General features: G+C 36.7%; 1 protein-coding gene across 1 annotated transcript in view; it reads left to right on the top strand.

The window, feature by feature from the left end:
* LOC150076295 (fat-like cadherin-related tumor suppressor homolog) overlaps positions 1 to 14,022 on the top strand; it is a 780,225-nt gene that overhangs the window by 627,812 nt on the left and 138,391 nt on the right. The window contains exon 25 of the mRNA XM_090387312.1: positions 6,453 to 6,596. Coding sequence (XP_090243438.1) covers positions 6,453 to 6,596 — 144 coding nt within the window. The remainder of the gene's footprint in view (positions 1 to 6,452; positions 6,597 to 14,022) is intronic.

A 14,022-nucleotide genomic window follows, 5' to 3' on the forward strand; every position in this document is an offset into this window, starting at 1 on the left:
AGTGCCAACGTGTACAACTATATCACCTTTTGTGCCCTTAAAAGATAATATCCGCTCTACAACGTCATCAACCTTTGCCCCTGCAGACATACCCTGGTCCTGTTCCACCTATCCTTTTTACAAACCATGTTTCCCTGACAATAGTCACCAACAACTACTAGTTCCTGTGGGATCAGCACATTCTGCCTTGAGGGTTCCCGCTGTGTTGCGTGATGACCAAGTGCAAGCTCTGGCGTTGATGTGGGTAGCTGAGAGCCTGATGGGCCCCTCAATTTAGATCTTTCGAGGGCATCCACCCTGTCCTTCAAACTCTCATATATGCCCATAACAGCGCTGAGGTGTCGCCTGATTTCCTTACACTTCTTACATCGCGCACACACAAAGACATCCCCCATGGCAATATCATGTTCCGTTCCAGAGAGTTCGGCAAACATTTCACAAGTTGCACATTTTTTTAGGCTCTAATGCGTTTGAGAATCGTCCCCCCCCCTCAGTTCTCCCCCGAGTCACAGCACTCCTGCCACTTTGTGCCTGTTGCTTTGCTGCTCTAGTCTGGGGCATGATACTTTAAATTAATAAAATCAATAAATTAATTTAATTAAATGTCAATACTACGCTATCTAATAGAAACAGTGAAGTGTATTACTCTATAAATTATACATTAGAGCTACCTAACTACCTCAATTAAAATTTTGAATTCCCTACCACTATATACAAAAACAATGGCTGCAAGATTCGAATGAAATAATGGTTTTACGTATATTATGTATTACGTATATCTACAAAAACTATTTATCTAAATTAAAATAAAAATAATCAGCATAACTATAACTATAAGACTATGTATTAAGTACAATATAAAATAACAATTATGTAAATAAAAAGGCAAACACTTATCGTTTTTCCGGAGCCTGCAAGTCACAGCTGTAATTTTTAAAGAGAGTCGGCGCCCTCTCTAAAGGAGAACATCCTGCGTACTTCAGAACATGTGATAGGTGGAAAAAAGAAAAAGAAATACAGAAATACAAAACAGACCACAATATTACATACCAAGAATCAAGAAAAATGGTACAGCCAACCATAACCAATAGACCAACGTACGCACAAGTAGCAACTAAATTTAAATCAGTGGAATGTCAAACTGAAATCTCAGTTCCTCCAAATGAATCTTTTTCTCCACAAGTCAAACACTTACTCCAAGCAAAGCAACAAGATAAATACGAGAAAACAGTAAACACACCAATCTCAATCCCCTCAGATTCTCCAACCTTGCAACAGTGTAAGAGTAATGGCAGACCACGAAATCACGAACCTAACTCAGAATTTATGGATTTCGAGAAAACGGGAAAGATAGATGACAAAGTGTTGGAAATCCATGCTGAAGAATTATAAGAAGATATGGATACCGGAAAACTGGTATTTCTCAAAAGAGATAGAGTAAGGACAGAAAAACAAAAGATAACCGCCCAACGAAAACAGCTCGAGGGGCTGAGCAAATATAAATAATGTATAAAATTATCCAGTGGAACTGTCATGGATTATGTACTAATTTTGACGACGTACAGTATCTGATCACCCAGTACACACCAATGTGTATCTGTCTCCAGGAAATGTATCTCAAACAACAAGATACCCTGAATGTCAGGAACTACTCAAGGTATAACACATGGAGGAGTTGCTATATTAGTAAATGACAGAATGACAGAATAGTTTTTGAGGATCCTCTTGGGAGTGATTATTATCCAGTAATTTTCACAGTGGTCAGTGAATATTATACCAGCAGGACTCCTCGCTGGAAAATAGAAAAAGCTAATTGGGAGGCATTCAGGAGGAAAGCAATTTTCAACATCAATATCATTGAGCAGGAAACAGTAGTTGTTGCACTAGCACATGTCACAGAAACCATACAAAACGCAGGCAAGCTAACAATCCTGAAGACTTCGTTACGTCCCAAACCGTCCGAAAACAGGGTGTAACGGTGATTGCACTGAAACAAGAAAACAACAGAATAGGGCATGGAACCATTTTCGCAGGTATCCCACAACAGAAAATCTGATTCAGTTCAAAAGAATGCGTGCCATAGCACGATTTACTAGGAAGCAGAATTGAAAAGCAACATGGATCAAATTCACATCTACAATAAACAAAAGAACAAATGCACGTATAGTCTGGAATAAAATAAGAAAAATGACAGGTAAATATAGAAATAGGCCATCACCAATACTGGTCTGCAATGGAATTAGTTTGACTGAACCTGCTGTTATTGCAAACACATTAAGTGAGACCTTCGCAAAAGTATCAGCGAAAGATTCATACCATCCGGAATTTCTGATCCAAAAAGAAAAAGCAGAAAAGCATAAGATCAAATTTAAATCAAAAGGTAATGAACCCTACAATAAACAAACTACACGAAGTTTTGTTCACAGCCAGGCCAATTGCAATAGGCCCAGACGATATACATTACAACATGATCAAGCACCTTAACAAGACTGAATTAGAAAATTTATTGAAATTGCATAACAGAATATTCCAAGAAAATGTATTTCCAAACACATGGTGCCATGCAATAGTACTACCTTTCCCGAAACCTGACAAAGACCTGACAAACCCATGCAACTATCGACCAATAGCCCTCATCAGCTGTTTAGGAAAATTACTAGAAAAAACGATAAATAAGAGATTTATTTGGTATCTAGAGGAAAATAACATCTGCACAAACATGCAATGTGGTTTTAGACATCATAGGTCTACTCTGGACCACCTAGTCAGGATAGAAGCCAACATCAGAAATGCACTTATAAGATCACAACATATGGTTACAGTATTTTTTGACATTGAAAAAGCTTACGATACCACTTGGAGATATGGGATCCTGCGAGATACACCATGCTGGACTCAGAGGCAATCTCCCTATGTTTATCCAGAACTTCCTTATGAACAGAACCTTCCAAGTCAAAGTACAAACTTCTTTCTCTAAAATCTACCAACAAGAAGAAGGCGTTCCACAGGGCTCAGTCTTAAGTGCCACTTTGTTTGCCATAAAGATTAATTCAATCACAAATCAACTCGCTCCAGTTTCACATGCACTTTACGTTGATGACTTTAGTATCTCTAGCCAGGCACAGAACATGAGAACTATCGAGAGACAATTGCAATGCGCAATCAAAAATATAAGTAAGTGGGCACTAGATAACGGTTTCAGACTGTCAACACAAAAAACAATACGTGTACATTTTTGTCGCAAAAGAAATCTTCATCCTGATCCTGAACTGAAATTAGAAGGCAAAAATATACCAACGCAGCCGAAGACAAAATTTCTCGGACTAATCTTAGATAAAAAACTCACATTCGTGGAACATATCCGGGAGCTGCGTAAAAGCTGTACAAAACACCTGAACATACTTAAAATCCTTTCGTCGACAGCATGGGGAGCAGACAGATATTCCTTACTAAACCTATACAAAGCACTAATTAGATCAAAATTGGATTATAAAGCCCCAATGTATGATTCAGCTCGGAAACCAGCTCTGAAATGGCTGGATCCAGTTCATCACAATGCACTGCATATAGCTACTGGTGCTTATCATATCTCTCCCATATATAGTCACTATGCTGAAGCCAACGAACCACCTTTAACTCTTAGGCGACAGCAACTCGCATTGTATTATACATTTAAAATAAAATCTATACATGGACACCCTACTTGGGAGACCCTCTTTGATCCACGATGCAGAAACATATACCAGAATCGCCAACAAGCAAACCGACCCCTGGGAATTAGAATGCAAGACTTTTTGGCAGTACATAACCGTAATATAGACAGAATAGCACACATGACAGTTCATACTCCACCATGGGATTCGCATATCCCAATATGCGACTTCTCCTTTCAGAAATGGAATAAAAAAGCGATACCTGCAACGATCTTCCAACAGTTACATGCAGAGCACAGAATTCAATTTCCTGACTATATTCCAATATACACAGATGGTTCAAAAACAGACACTGTAGTGGGAGCAGCAGCTGTATTCCCAGATATAACTTTAACACAACAGCTACCGAAAGAGTGCAGTGCATACACAGCAGAATTATATGCAATAAAAATAGCCTTAACTCATGTACAAGATAAGCATTACACAAGAAGCATAATATATAGAGATTCCTTTAGTTCCTTACAGGCCATGCAAAACATAGGTACATCCAAACACCCAATCCTTTGGCACATACAGCAAATACTAACTGACTGCGCTAGAAATGAACAGGATACTTTTTTTTTCTGCTGGATCCCAGGACATACAGGGATTTCTGGAAACGAAGCAGCAGACAAGTCAGCAAAAAAAGCCATACTACAGATCGGAGAAGATATAACAGTGCCGTATTCCAATTACAAGCCTGCGATATGGCGTATTTGCCAGTTGCAATGGCAAGAAACTTGGAATCAGCAAACTGCAAACAAATTATACCAAATAAAGCCGAATATTGAAAACTGGATTTCTAGCAGTCGAAGGTCGAGAAAAGAAGAAACAGCACTCACCGGGCTAAGAATCGGGCATACCCATATTACACACTCATTTTTGTTGCGAGCAGGGGAACCACCACGATGCCAAACTTGTGACACCGTTCAATCAGTTCACCACATATTAATAGACTGTCCTACATATGCAAATGAATGTAAACAAGCCTTCAAAGATATTTATAGGACACATGACACTAACCATTAGTCATAGAAGCAGTCTTTCCTGTTAACAAGTACAGACCAGGCTGAAATAAATTCTACCCCTTGAGCCTTGCACAATCTTTCCAGGGCCGAATTGATCGACAAGGCTCTCATCATATACTCCCTCCTATCGTGTCTGGGCAGAATTGCAGACACTTTCATATTCAACCCTAATTTACGGCTTTTTTTTCAACAGTGACCTGTACTTGTTAAGTAATTCTGCCAGTCTCCTACTCTTAATATCATTAGTGCCAACGTGTACAACTATATCACCTTTTGTGCCCTTAAAAGATGATATCTGCTCTGCGTCATCAACCTTTTCCCCCTGGCAGACATACCCTGGTCTTGTTCCACCTATCCTGACAATAGTCACCAACAACTGCTAGTTGCTGTGGGACCAGTGCATTCTGCCTTGGGGGTTGCCGCTGTGTTGTGTGATGACCAAGTGCAAGCTCTGGCATTGAAGTGGGCAGCTGAGAGCTTGGGCCCCTCAATTTAGTTCCTTCTAGGGCATCCACTCTGGCCTTCAAGCTCTCATATAGGCCCATAACAACGCTGAGTTGTCGTCTGATTTCATTACACTCCTTGCATCGTGCGTTCACACACAAAGACATCTCCCATGGCAATATCATGTCCCATTTTTCTTTGCATCCCTTGTGAAATATTTCTTGTAATCTGCTTTTGCTTGCGTAACCTCCTTTATGACTTGATTACACACTAGTTTATACCATAGGCTTCTGTGTTGCCTGATAATTTATGTGCATCCCAGGCATTTTGTTTTCTCTGCCACAAGTCTCATTAGTTCATCTGACATCCGCTTAGGCCTATAACTTGAAGTGTATATCTTAGTTTGTGTGAAAAGCCTAGTTGCTGCTATGATTAATTCCTTGAATTCTTCCCATTTAGAATTTGCTGAGGGTAACATCATCAGCTGGTCCCATTGTATAGAATTTAAAAATATCTCAGACCACTGTAACCATCTTTACAAAAGCAAAAACCCTTCCCTTTAACCCTTGATTGCAATTACATCTTTAAATAAATTCCCTAATCAGTATACTGTGATTACTTCCATCTAGTGGTTTTTTTATATGAACATTATTATTTCATAAATAATCACTGCTGATAAGCAGATCAAGAGTATTGCCCCCTCTTGTTAGTTTGTGAGTGACTAACCCACAAGTTTCAGTCAATATCTGGAAAATTAAAATCCTCCATAATAAGACATCCTGATTTACTGGCCCACTCTATTTCTCTGTACTGTTGTTCATTGCTCATCAGATTCATTAGTCATCTATCACACTTCTACTCTCCTTTTTGCCTTTTCTGTGCTTATGTCATGCCAAACTGACTCACCATTGCACTGGCCTCTCATGTGAACTGGATGCACTGTCGTAATTTTACGTGCTTCTTAACTAAGAGCATAGCATAACCAGTATGAATTTATTAACAACTGCTAACATTATTATATAAAGAGTTTAATTTCTGTATTTTCTTCTTATTCTCTTCCCAGATAAATCCTTTGTAATTATTGAGACTTGTTATGTATTTCTATTATTTAAATCCTTTCACATACTTAGCTGATGAGTTAAGTATGTGAAAAATATTTTTAAACAATATTGTTAATAGGTTTATTATTTTTGTCTGCGGTATGTAAATTTTGAGATAATGACAGTGATATTATTAATAAGAAGTAATAGTAAAAATGAATTTATTAGTTGTTTAATTTAATCACTAGATATCTAGTTACATTATTGAAGTAAAATGTCAAGATAGTGGAGTACCTCCTCTTGCCTCTACTGCTTTGGTAAATGTTGAAGTGTCAGATATTAATGACAATCCTCCTCAGTTTACTGAGGATAACTATACTGCCATTGTACAAGTAAGTACTGAGATATTGTTTGCTTCTATTAAATGCATTTTTATCTTTTTTTTTTTATTATTAATTTTATCTTTCTTATATACTTATTTAAATTTGGAAGAAATGTTTATTATATTTAATAAACATTAAAATAATGTTTATTAAAATTATTTGCTCTGCTGAAAATGGACCATTCTCTGGCCCCTATTCAGCAGAGCAAATCATTCTTCAGAAACTCCCTGTGCATAGTCATTGAAATTTCTGTGACATACTTTTTCTCTTTGTGGTTCTATGGATAGCTATAATTATTCCCTTTCTTCTATATGTTTGATCATTTTCAGTAATCGTCATGCTCATACAAAACATATTAATTTGTTTACTTTTTTATTTTTCTCATTCTTTCATTAATTCACTTTTCTGTTTGCCTTTGTTGAAACTACCTTCCTATAAATTACAACCTTCTTCTCTGCCATAAAGAATAATGAAGATTTCAACCATAAGTTGAAAGTACTATAGCTTTCATATGTGTAAATTTGTTAGAACCATTTCACATTTTTGATTATCATTATTTTTAATGATAATAAAACCAAAAATAGTAATGAACAGGTAACAGAATGAGACCACAAATAACACTTCAAAAACACGTCAGATGAAAACGTTATTTATATATATATATATATATATATATATAGAATAGAAGTAATAGGCACGGGAGTTGTAATAAGAGGAATATATGAAAGGAATACTTTCATATAGTCCTCTTCATATATTCATATATAATACTGGATTACTACTATGTAGAGTAGAAGGGAACCACTGACTATAAATAAATAAAAGATAGAATCAACCAACGGGTTAGATAACGTAGAAAGGCAATCATAAAATAACACAATTTGAACCTGCAACACAAAAAAACCAAAAATATTACATAAGTATTTAGTGCTGTACTTCAGATGATTTCAACGTCGTTAACGACGGCCAGCCGTCAAAATGCAGCAAAGAAAGGTAAGGCCTCTGTTTCTAATATGAAATATACGTAGCACGTGGTAAAAAGATACCAGGTTTTTTGTATATTGTATGTGTATTTGTTTATTGTATTGTATAAACAAAAAACCTGGTATCTTTTTACCACGTGCTACATATATTTCATGTTAGAAACAGAGACCTTACTTTTTGCTGCATTTTGATTGATTTTGGTGGCTGGCCCTCGTTAATGACGTTGAAATCATCTGAAGTACAGCACTAAGTACTTATGTAATATTTTTGACTTTTTTGTGCTGCAGGTTTGAATTGTGTTATTTTATGACTGCCTTTCCATGTTATCTAACTGGTTGGTTGATTACACAACCTGCTGTTCTCTCTCCACACTAAAAGCATAACCTTCTATCTTTATATATATATATATATGTATATTAAATGTAACCTCTTAAAGGCAATATTTAAGAAGTTACATATGAAGATGAGGTATTCTGCGATGCAGTGGTTTCAATGAATAAAAGTATAAAGCAGCATTAAAGGATGCAAGAGTATATATAAGTTTGTATTAATATATTGAATAAAGTATGCATAAATGGATGTGAAAGTTACATAAAGTGTCAATAACTATAAGGGTGTGGAAAGTAGAAAAAGAAGTGTGGTAGATTTGTGAAAGGTGAAAGAATGTTAATATCCTAAAGGTTATGATGAATTAAGAGAATTATGGCCTGAATTACCAAACCAATAGAAAGTGGGAGAACTGTAAAGTAAAATTAGTGCATCAAAATACTAATAGAATAAAAATAAAAAATGAAAATAAAATGATAGTGTTATAGTTGTCATGAGATATGGAGGAAACATATTTAGAAAATGGTCGAATATAGTTAAGGCAAATATTCTTGATTTGATGTCAGCTAAAATAAATAAATATTGATATATGATCAGGTATTTCAACAGGGGACTACATCTGACCATGTATCAGGAACTGCATTACTATACTTATCCATAGTAGTAGAAGAAAAGTAATAGGCCAAAAAGCAATGAAAATAAAATTAGCACATTCTAATACAGTGTAGGCAAGGTAGTCCCAACACAGTGTAATTTATTTAGGTAAAAATTATTAAGTTAAAATAAATATGGTTAATATAAATATGTAGAATTTAGTGTAGGATTTAATTATGTATAGATAGGATTTAAAAGATTCAATAAATAAATTTGGGACAAGCACATGGTATAGGGTGAGGTATTAAATTTAGGATGGAGAAGGGAAAAAGGAGTATTTTAAATAAATAAAGATAAAAATAGCGATAGAATTGGAATAATAGGAACGTTCATATCACCTTTGTGTACACTAATAGTTTTACGAACGAGAAGTACAATAGAAATAGACAGCAGAAAGATAAAAAGAAAAGAAAAAGTTATTAAATAACACTAAGCTTGCAGGGGTTGCGAAGCCAAACCTTATAGTAAGAGCTCTGGAATTTATAAGCATTAGTATAAAAGGGAGCTAATGCCAAATGCTTGTAATGAAATGAAAAATGTGTTGAAACAAATCTAAAACAAAACAAAAAGTATAATAAGAAAGTGAACGATACCTGGAGTATTTCAAGAAATGCATAGCGGAAACAAGCTGGCGGGAAAAAATATATACGTAGCAGACAGAAAAAAGGTGGGGAGATGACATGCACATATCCAGTAGAGTAGATGAATGCACGCAAACTTCAACCACATTAGCAATATAACTACATGATAAAGCAATTTATAGCAGTGTAGCGAACTTAATAGTAAGCTACGAAGAATATATATAAGATGTATTAATATTAAATTAATACATCTTATATGAATACCCATTTATATATATATTTTGCACTTCGGTCTAATTGTAAATATAATTCTAATTAAATCCAAATGAATCGAAAATTAGACCGCAGAAATAAGTGCAAAATTAAGTGAAAATAAAAAATAAGGATAGTAGAGCAGACATCAGTGGCAGCAAATATGCAAAAACCACAACATGTTGCATGTATTTAACTGTAGTATTATGTTGCAATAAAAAGAAATGAAAGTATGGTAGTAGCGTGGCAAACCAGTAGAGCGAAGAATTTAACATGCAAAATTAAGAAAAGAGCATTGTTGGGGAAGCATTATTAAATAATTTAGAAAATAGAGTCCAAATTAAAGGAAAATTTAGTGGCATCCCCTTTGCTAAGCGCCAGTTTCCGAATTACGTGAAATATCACTATATGTAAATATAACTGGACAACAATACAGAAATAAGTAAAAATAGAGAAAAAAAGTAAAAATAAAAAGTAGAACAAACCATAATATTGAATAGAAAAGACTCACCATTATGGGACATAATGGTATATTAATAATGATTTATTAATATATATAAGCTAAATTAAGTGATTGGTGCAGATTTAGTCGTATGTGTCGATGTGGTGCAAAGGACAACATCATGTTCATCTACAAAACCCACCTGCATTAACTGTCAAGGAGAACATCCAGCCTACTCACAGGCATGCCAGAGGTGGAAAGAAGAAAAATAAATTCAACAACTTAAGGCAGAGCTGAGCATATCATATCAGAAGGCAAGAAAAGAAGTGAAACCTATAAATATCAATAAACCTAACTATGCCCAGAAAATAGAAGGGAGATGTTCCCTCGGAACTCAGACAGAAATGACCATTCCTTCAAAAGAGTCATTCACTCCCATCACACATTACCTCTTAAGCTCACGAAAACGTGCATAGAAAGATCAATCAGCCTGCCACTCCCATATCAGTACCTCCTAGTAACCAAGAAAATATGAATGTTGAGGAAAAGGAGGTACAAGATGATTCAGTCTTGGAACTCTTTGCTGTGGACACAGGACAGTGTCCACACTTTCCCAAAAGAGATAAATCCAAGACTGAGAAAGTAAGCCCTCAGCACTTTGGAAGCCGCCTGATACACCCACCAAGCCAAAATAATGGCTAAATTCCTATAATGGAACTGTCGTGGATTCCGGAAAATCAATGATGACATCAATGTCCTCCTGCAAAAGTTTGAGCCAATTTACTTTTGCTTACAGGAGCCATACTTGAAAGTAAATGAACCCCCTGCCCCCTTTGTAATATAATCATCATTCATAAGGACAGAACTGGGGGTGTTGCTATTCTTCTCGGCAACCATACCCCATTTCAACCTATTCTACTCTCCAGCAACCTAGAAGCAGTAGAAGTTTGCTTTATGGTAGGGTTTTTGCTAACAGTCTGTTTGGTTTATTTCCACTTGGGGCCGACATCTCCCAAAAACACCTCGATTATCTCATTGTACAGCTGCCCACTCTTATCTTACTCCTGGGTGATTTTTACGAAGATAACACACTGTGTTATAGTGCTGACATTAATGAGCATATGCTCATTAATGTCATAGAGCATATGCTCACTGATAGTGACCTTTCCCTTCGAAATGTGGGAATGAGCACCTTTTTCCATATTCCTACCTGTACGTTCTCTACTGTTAATCTTTCTATATGCTCCCTCCCCCTCTCTCCTTCCTTCACTGACTTGGGAGGTAGACAAGAACCTCTACAGAAATGATCACTTCCTGTGATAACCAGTCTACTTAATGGGAGGCAGTGTCTGCCTTTTAGATTATCGCAGTGGAAAGTTGAGCATGCTGACTGGAATAAATTTCAACATCTAGAAGAGTTTAATATCAGTACGGTCAGCCAGAAGCTTATCAATTATGCAGTGGCATACATCACAGAAAGCATTGTCCACGCAGCAGCAACTACAATTCCAAAAACATCTACCTGCTTTCCATTGTGTACAAAATTTTGGTCGAATGGAGAGCAACAAAAAAGACAAAACAAAGCTTTGAGGATATTTTGATGATACCCTACCATGGCCAGTATCTTAGCCTTCAAACGTTCACGTGCAAAAGCACTCCCAAAATTCCAACAAATTACTGTCCTATCACTCTGACTAGCTGTCTGTGCAAAATCCTGGAGAGAATGGCTGACGCCTGCCTTATATGGTATTTGGAGGTAAACAGGCTGCTCTCCAGAGTGCAGTATGGCTTCTGAAGGAATAGATCCACTTTGGACCATTTAATCAGGCTCAACTTCCATTCAAGATGCCTTTTTAAAACAAAAACACCTGGTGTCCATTTTCTTTGATATGGAAAAAGCATGTTACACAACTTGGAGGTTTTGAATTTTAAAAGACCTTTATAGGATCCATCTCAGAGGTCATCTCCCAGCTTTTATCAAAAACTTTTTTCCCCTCTTTCCTTCCAAGTTCGTGGAGATCTAACCTTTCTCTGCCCTTTAGTCAAGAGGAGGGAGTATCTAAGGATCAGTTTTAAGTGTTACACATTTTGCCATAAAAGTGAACTCCATCACAGAACAACTTCCTAAAACTGTAAACTGTGCCCTCTATGTTGACAATTTTAGCATATTTTTTTACTCCTGCAACATGAGGGTAATTGAGAGGCAACTGGAACATGCTATTCACCAATCTGTTATTCACTTCCAACTCATGGGCAGTGAATAACAGATTTAGATTCTCCTGCAAAAAGGCCATTTGCATACATTTTTGCCACAATCACAATCTTCAACCTGAACTGAGGCTTGGACAAAATGCTATTCCAATACCACCTGAGACTAGATTTTTGGGGGCTCGTATTTGATAGAAAGTTGACCTTTCTACAACACATCTGTCAACTATGTGCGAAGTGCATGAGAGGCTTGAATATCCTACATGCAATCTCATCAAATTCTTGGGGTGCTGACTGATGCACTTTGTTGCAACTCTATCATGCACTTGTGTGATATAAGTTAGATTATGGGTCCCAGGTATACTCATCTGCTAGACTCAGTGGGCTCCGATGGTGGGATCCTATCCACCATCTGGTGATTTGTATTGCCACTGGAGTATTTCGAACATCTCCTGTCCAGAGCCTCTCTGTCAAAGCGAATAAGCCATCTTTATCACTTCGTAGGAAACAGTTGTCTCTACTGTATGCTTTGAAACTGAAATACCTGCCAGGCAACCCTACATGGACACCTGTTTTTGAACCACATTGGAAAAATCTCTACAACACTCACCAGAATGCCAATTATTCATTTGGTATTCATATCCAAAGGCTACTCAAAGATTTAGACATAACATTAGACAATGCTTCTCCATCACCAGGCTGACCTTCTCTACCCTGGCATTCTCATGTCCCAAACTGCAACTTCTCTCTTAACAACTGGGGAAAGGACAGTACTCCACCTGCTGTCTACCTGCAGCTCTTTTCAGCACACTGATCTCAACATTCTGACTTCTTGCCAGTCCACATAAATGTCTCACAGTCAGAAGTGTTTGTGGAATCTGCAGCTGTCTTCCCAGACACCATGATATCTGAGCAGATCTCCCTTTAATGCAGTGTATTCACTGTAGAGTTGCATGCAGTTGAGCTAGCCTTGGATCATATACAAACCACCCACCACAAAAATGTATTATGTATACCAACTCTCTCAGTTCATATCATTGATGAGGTTCAATCCTCATCCTGTTCTATTTTGGATACAGCAGAAGCTGCACTTCCTTTTGCAATCCGAATTTGATGTTTGTTTCTGCTCGATCCCCAGCCACATTGGAATCTTACAAAATGATCTGGCAGACAAAGCAGCCAAATCAGTGACCCTTTTTAACTCCTGCTTGTTAGTCCCCTATACAAGACTACAGGCGATTAGGTAATTGGCATAAACTGGTATCACAGTGTCAACACTCATGACATGGGTAGGCTGCAAACAAGTTATATAATAGTAAGCCTATAATTGAACATTGGCAGTTTAGTCTGTGCAAGAACTGTAAAGAGGAAGTTGTTCTATCTCGATTCTGCATAGGACACTGTCACTTGACGCATTGCTATATGCTGAGGGCAGAAAATCATTATATGAATAGAAATTGTGACACCATTTTAATAGTGCATATTTTAATAATGATCGTTGTTTTGTTTGTCTTTTACCCATCTGTCTGAGATTTTATCGGACAATGACAGTGTCAGATATATTTAAGTTTTTACAACATATTAATTTATACAATTTTATCTAGAACATTTTGTTTTATGCTTTATATCTGTTTTATATCATATACTCTTTTACAATTATTTATTAAATAATTATAATATTATACTTTTTGCCTCTTTGACTTGACACATTATAGCCTCATAAAACCCTGAAATAAGCAAACAAACAAACAAGCCGTGCTCTATATATGGTGTGGTTGCATAGCATTAACTTACCATGGGTGGGACTAAGATAAACTATATTATATGCTCTGATGATGATGATGATGAGTGTGCTTAGTAGAATTACTAGAGGCAAATGATGCATGGAAACAAGCTTCCCCCCCCCTTTTTTTATGAAAACCCCAAACTTGAGAAGCATTAGAACCTATAGTACTTAGTACCATGTATGGGTTGATAAGATGAAAGA

Source organism: Mastigoproctus giganteus, chromosome 13, assembly GCF_048544385.1.
Source record: "Mastigoproctus giganteus isolate SK-2022 chromosome 13, ASM4854438v1, whole genome shotgun sequence".
In the NCBI taxonomy this organism is placed as follows: Eukaryota; Metazoa; Arthropoda; class Arachnida; order Uropygi; family Thelyphonidae; genus Mastigoproctus; species Mastigoproctus giganteus.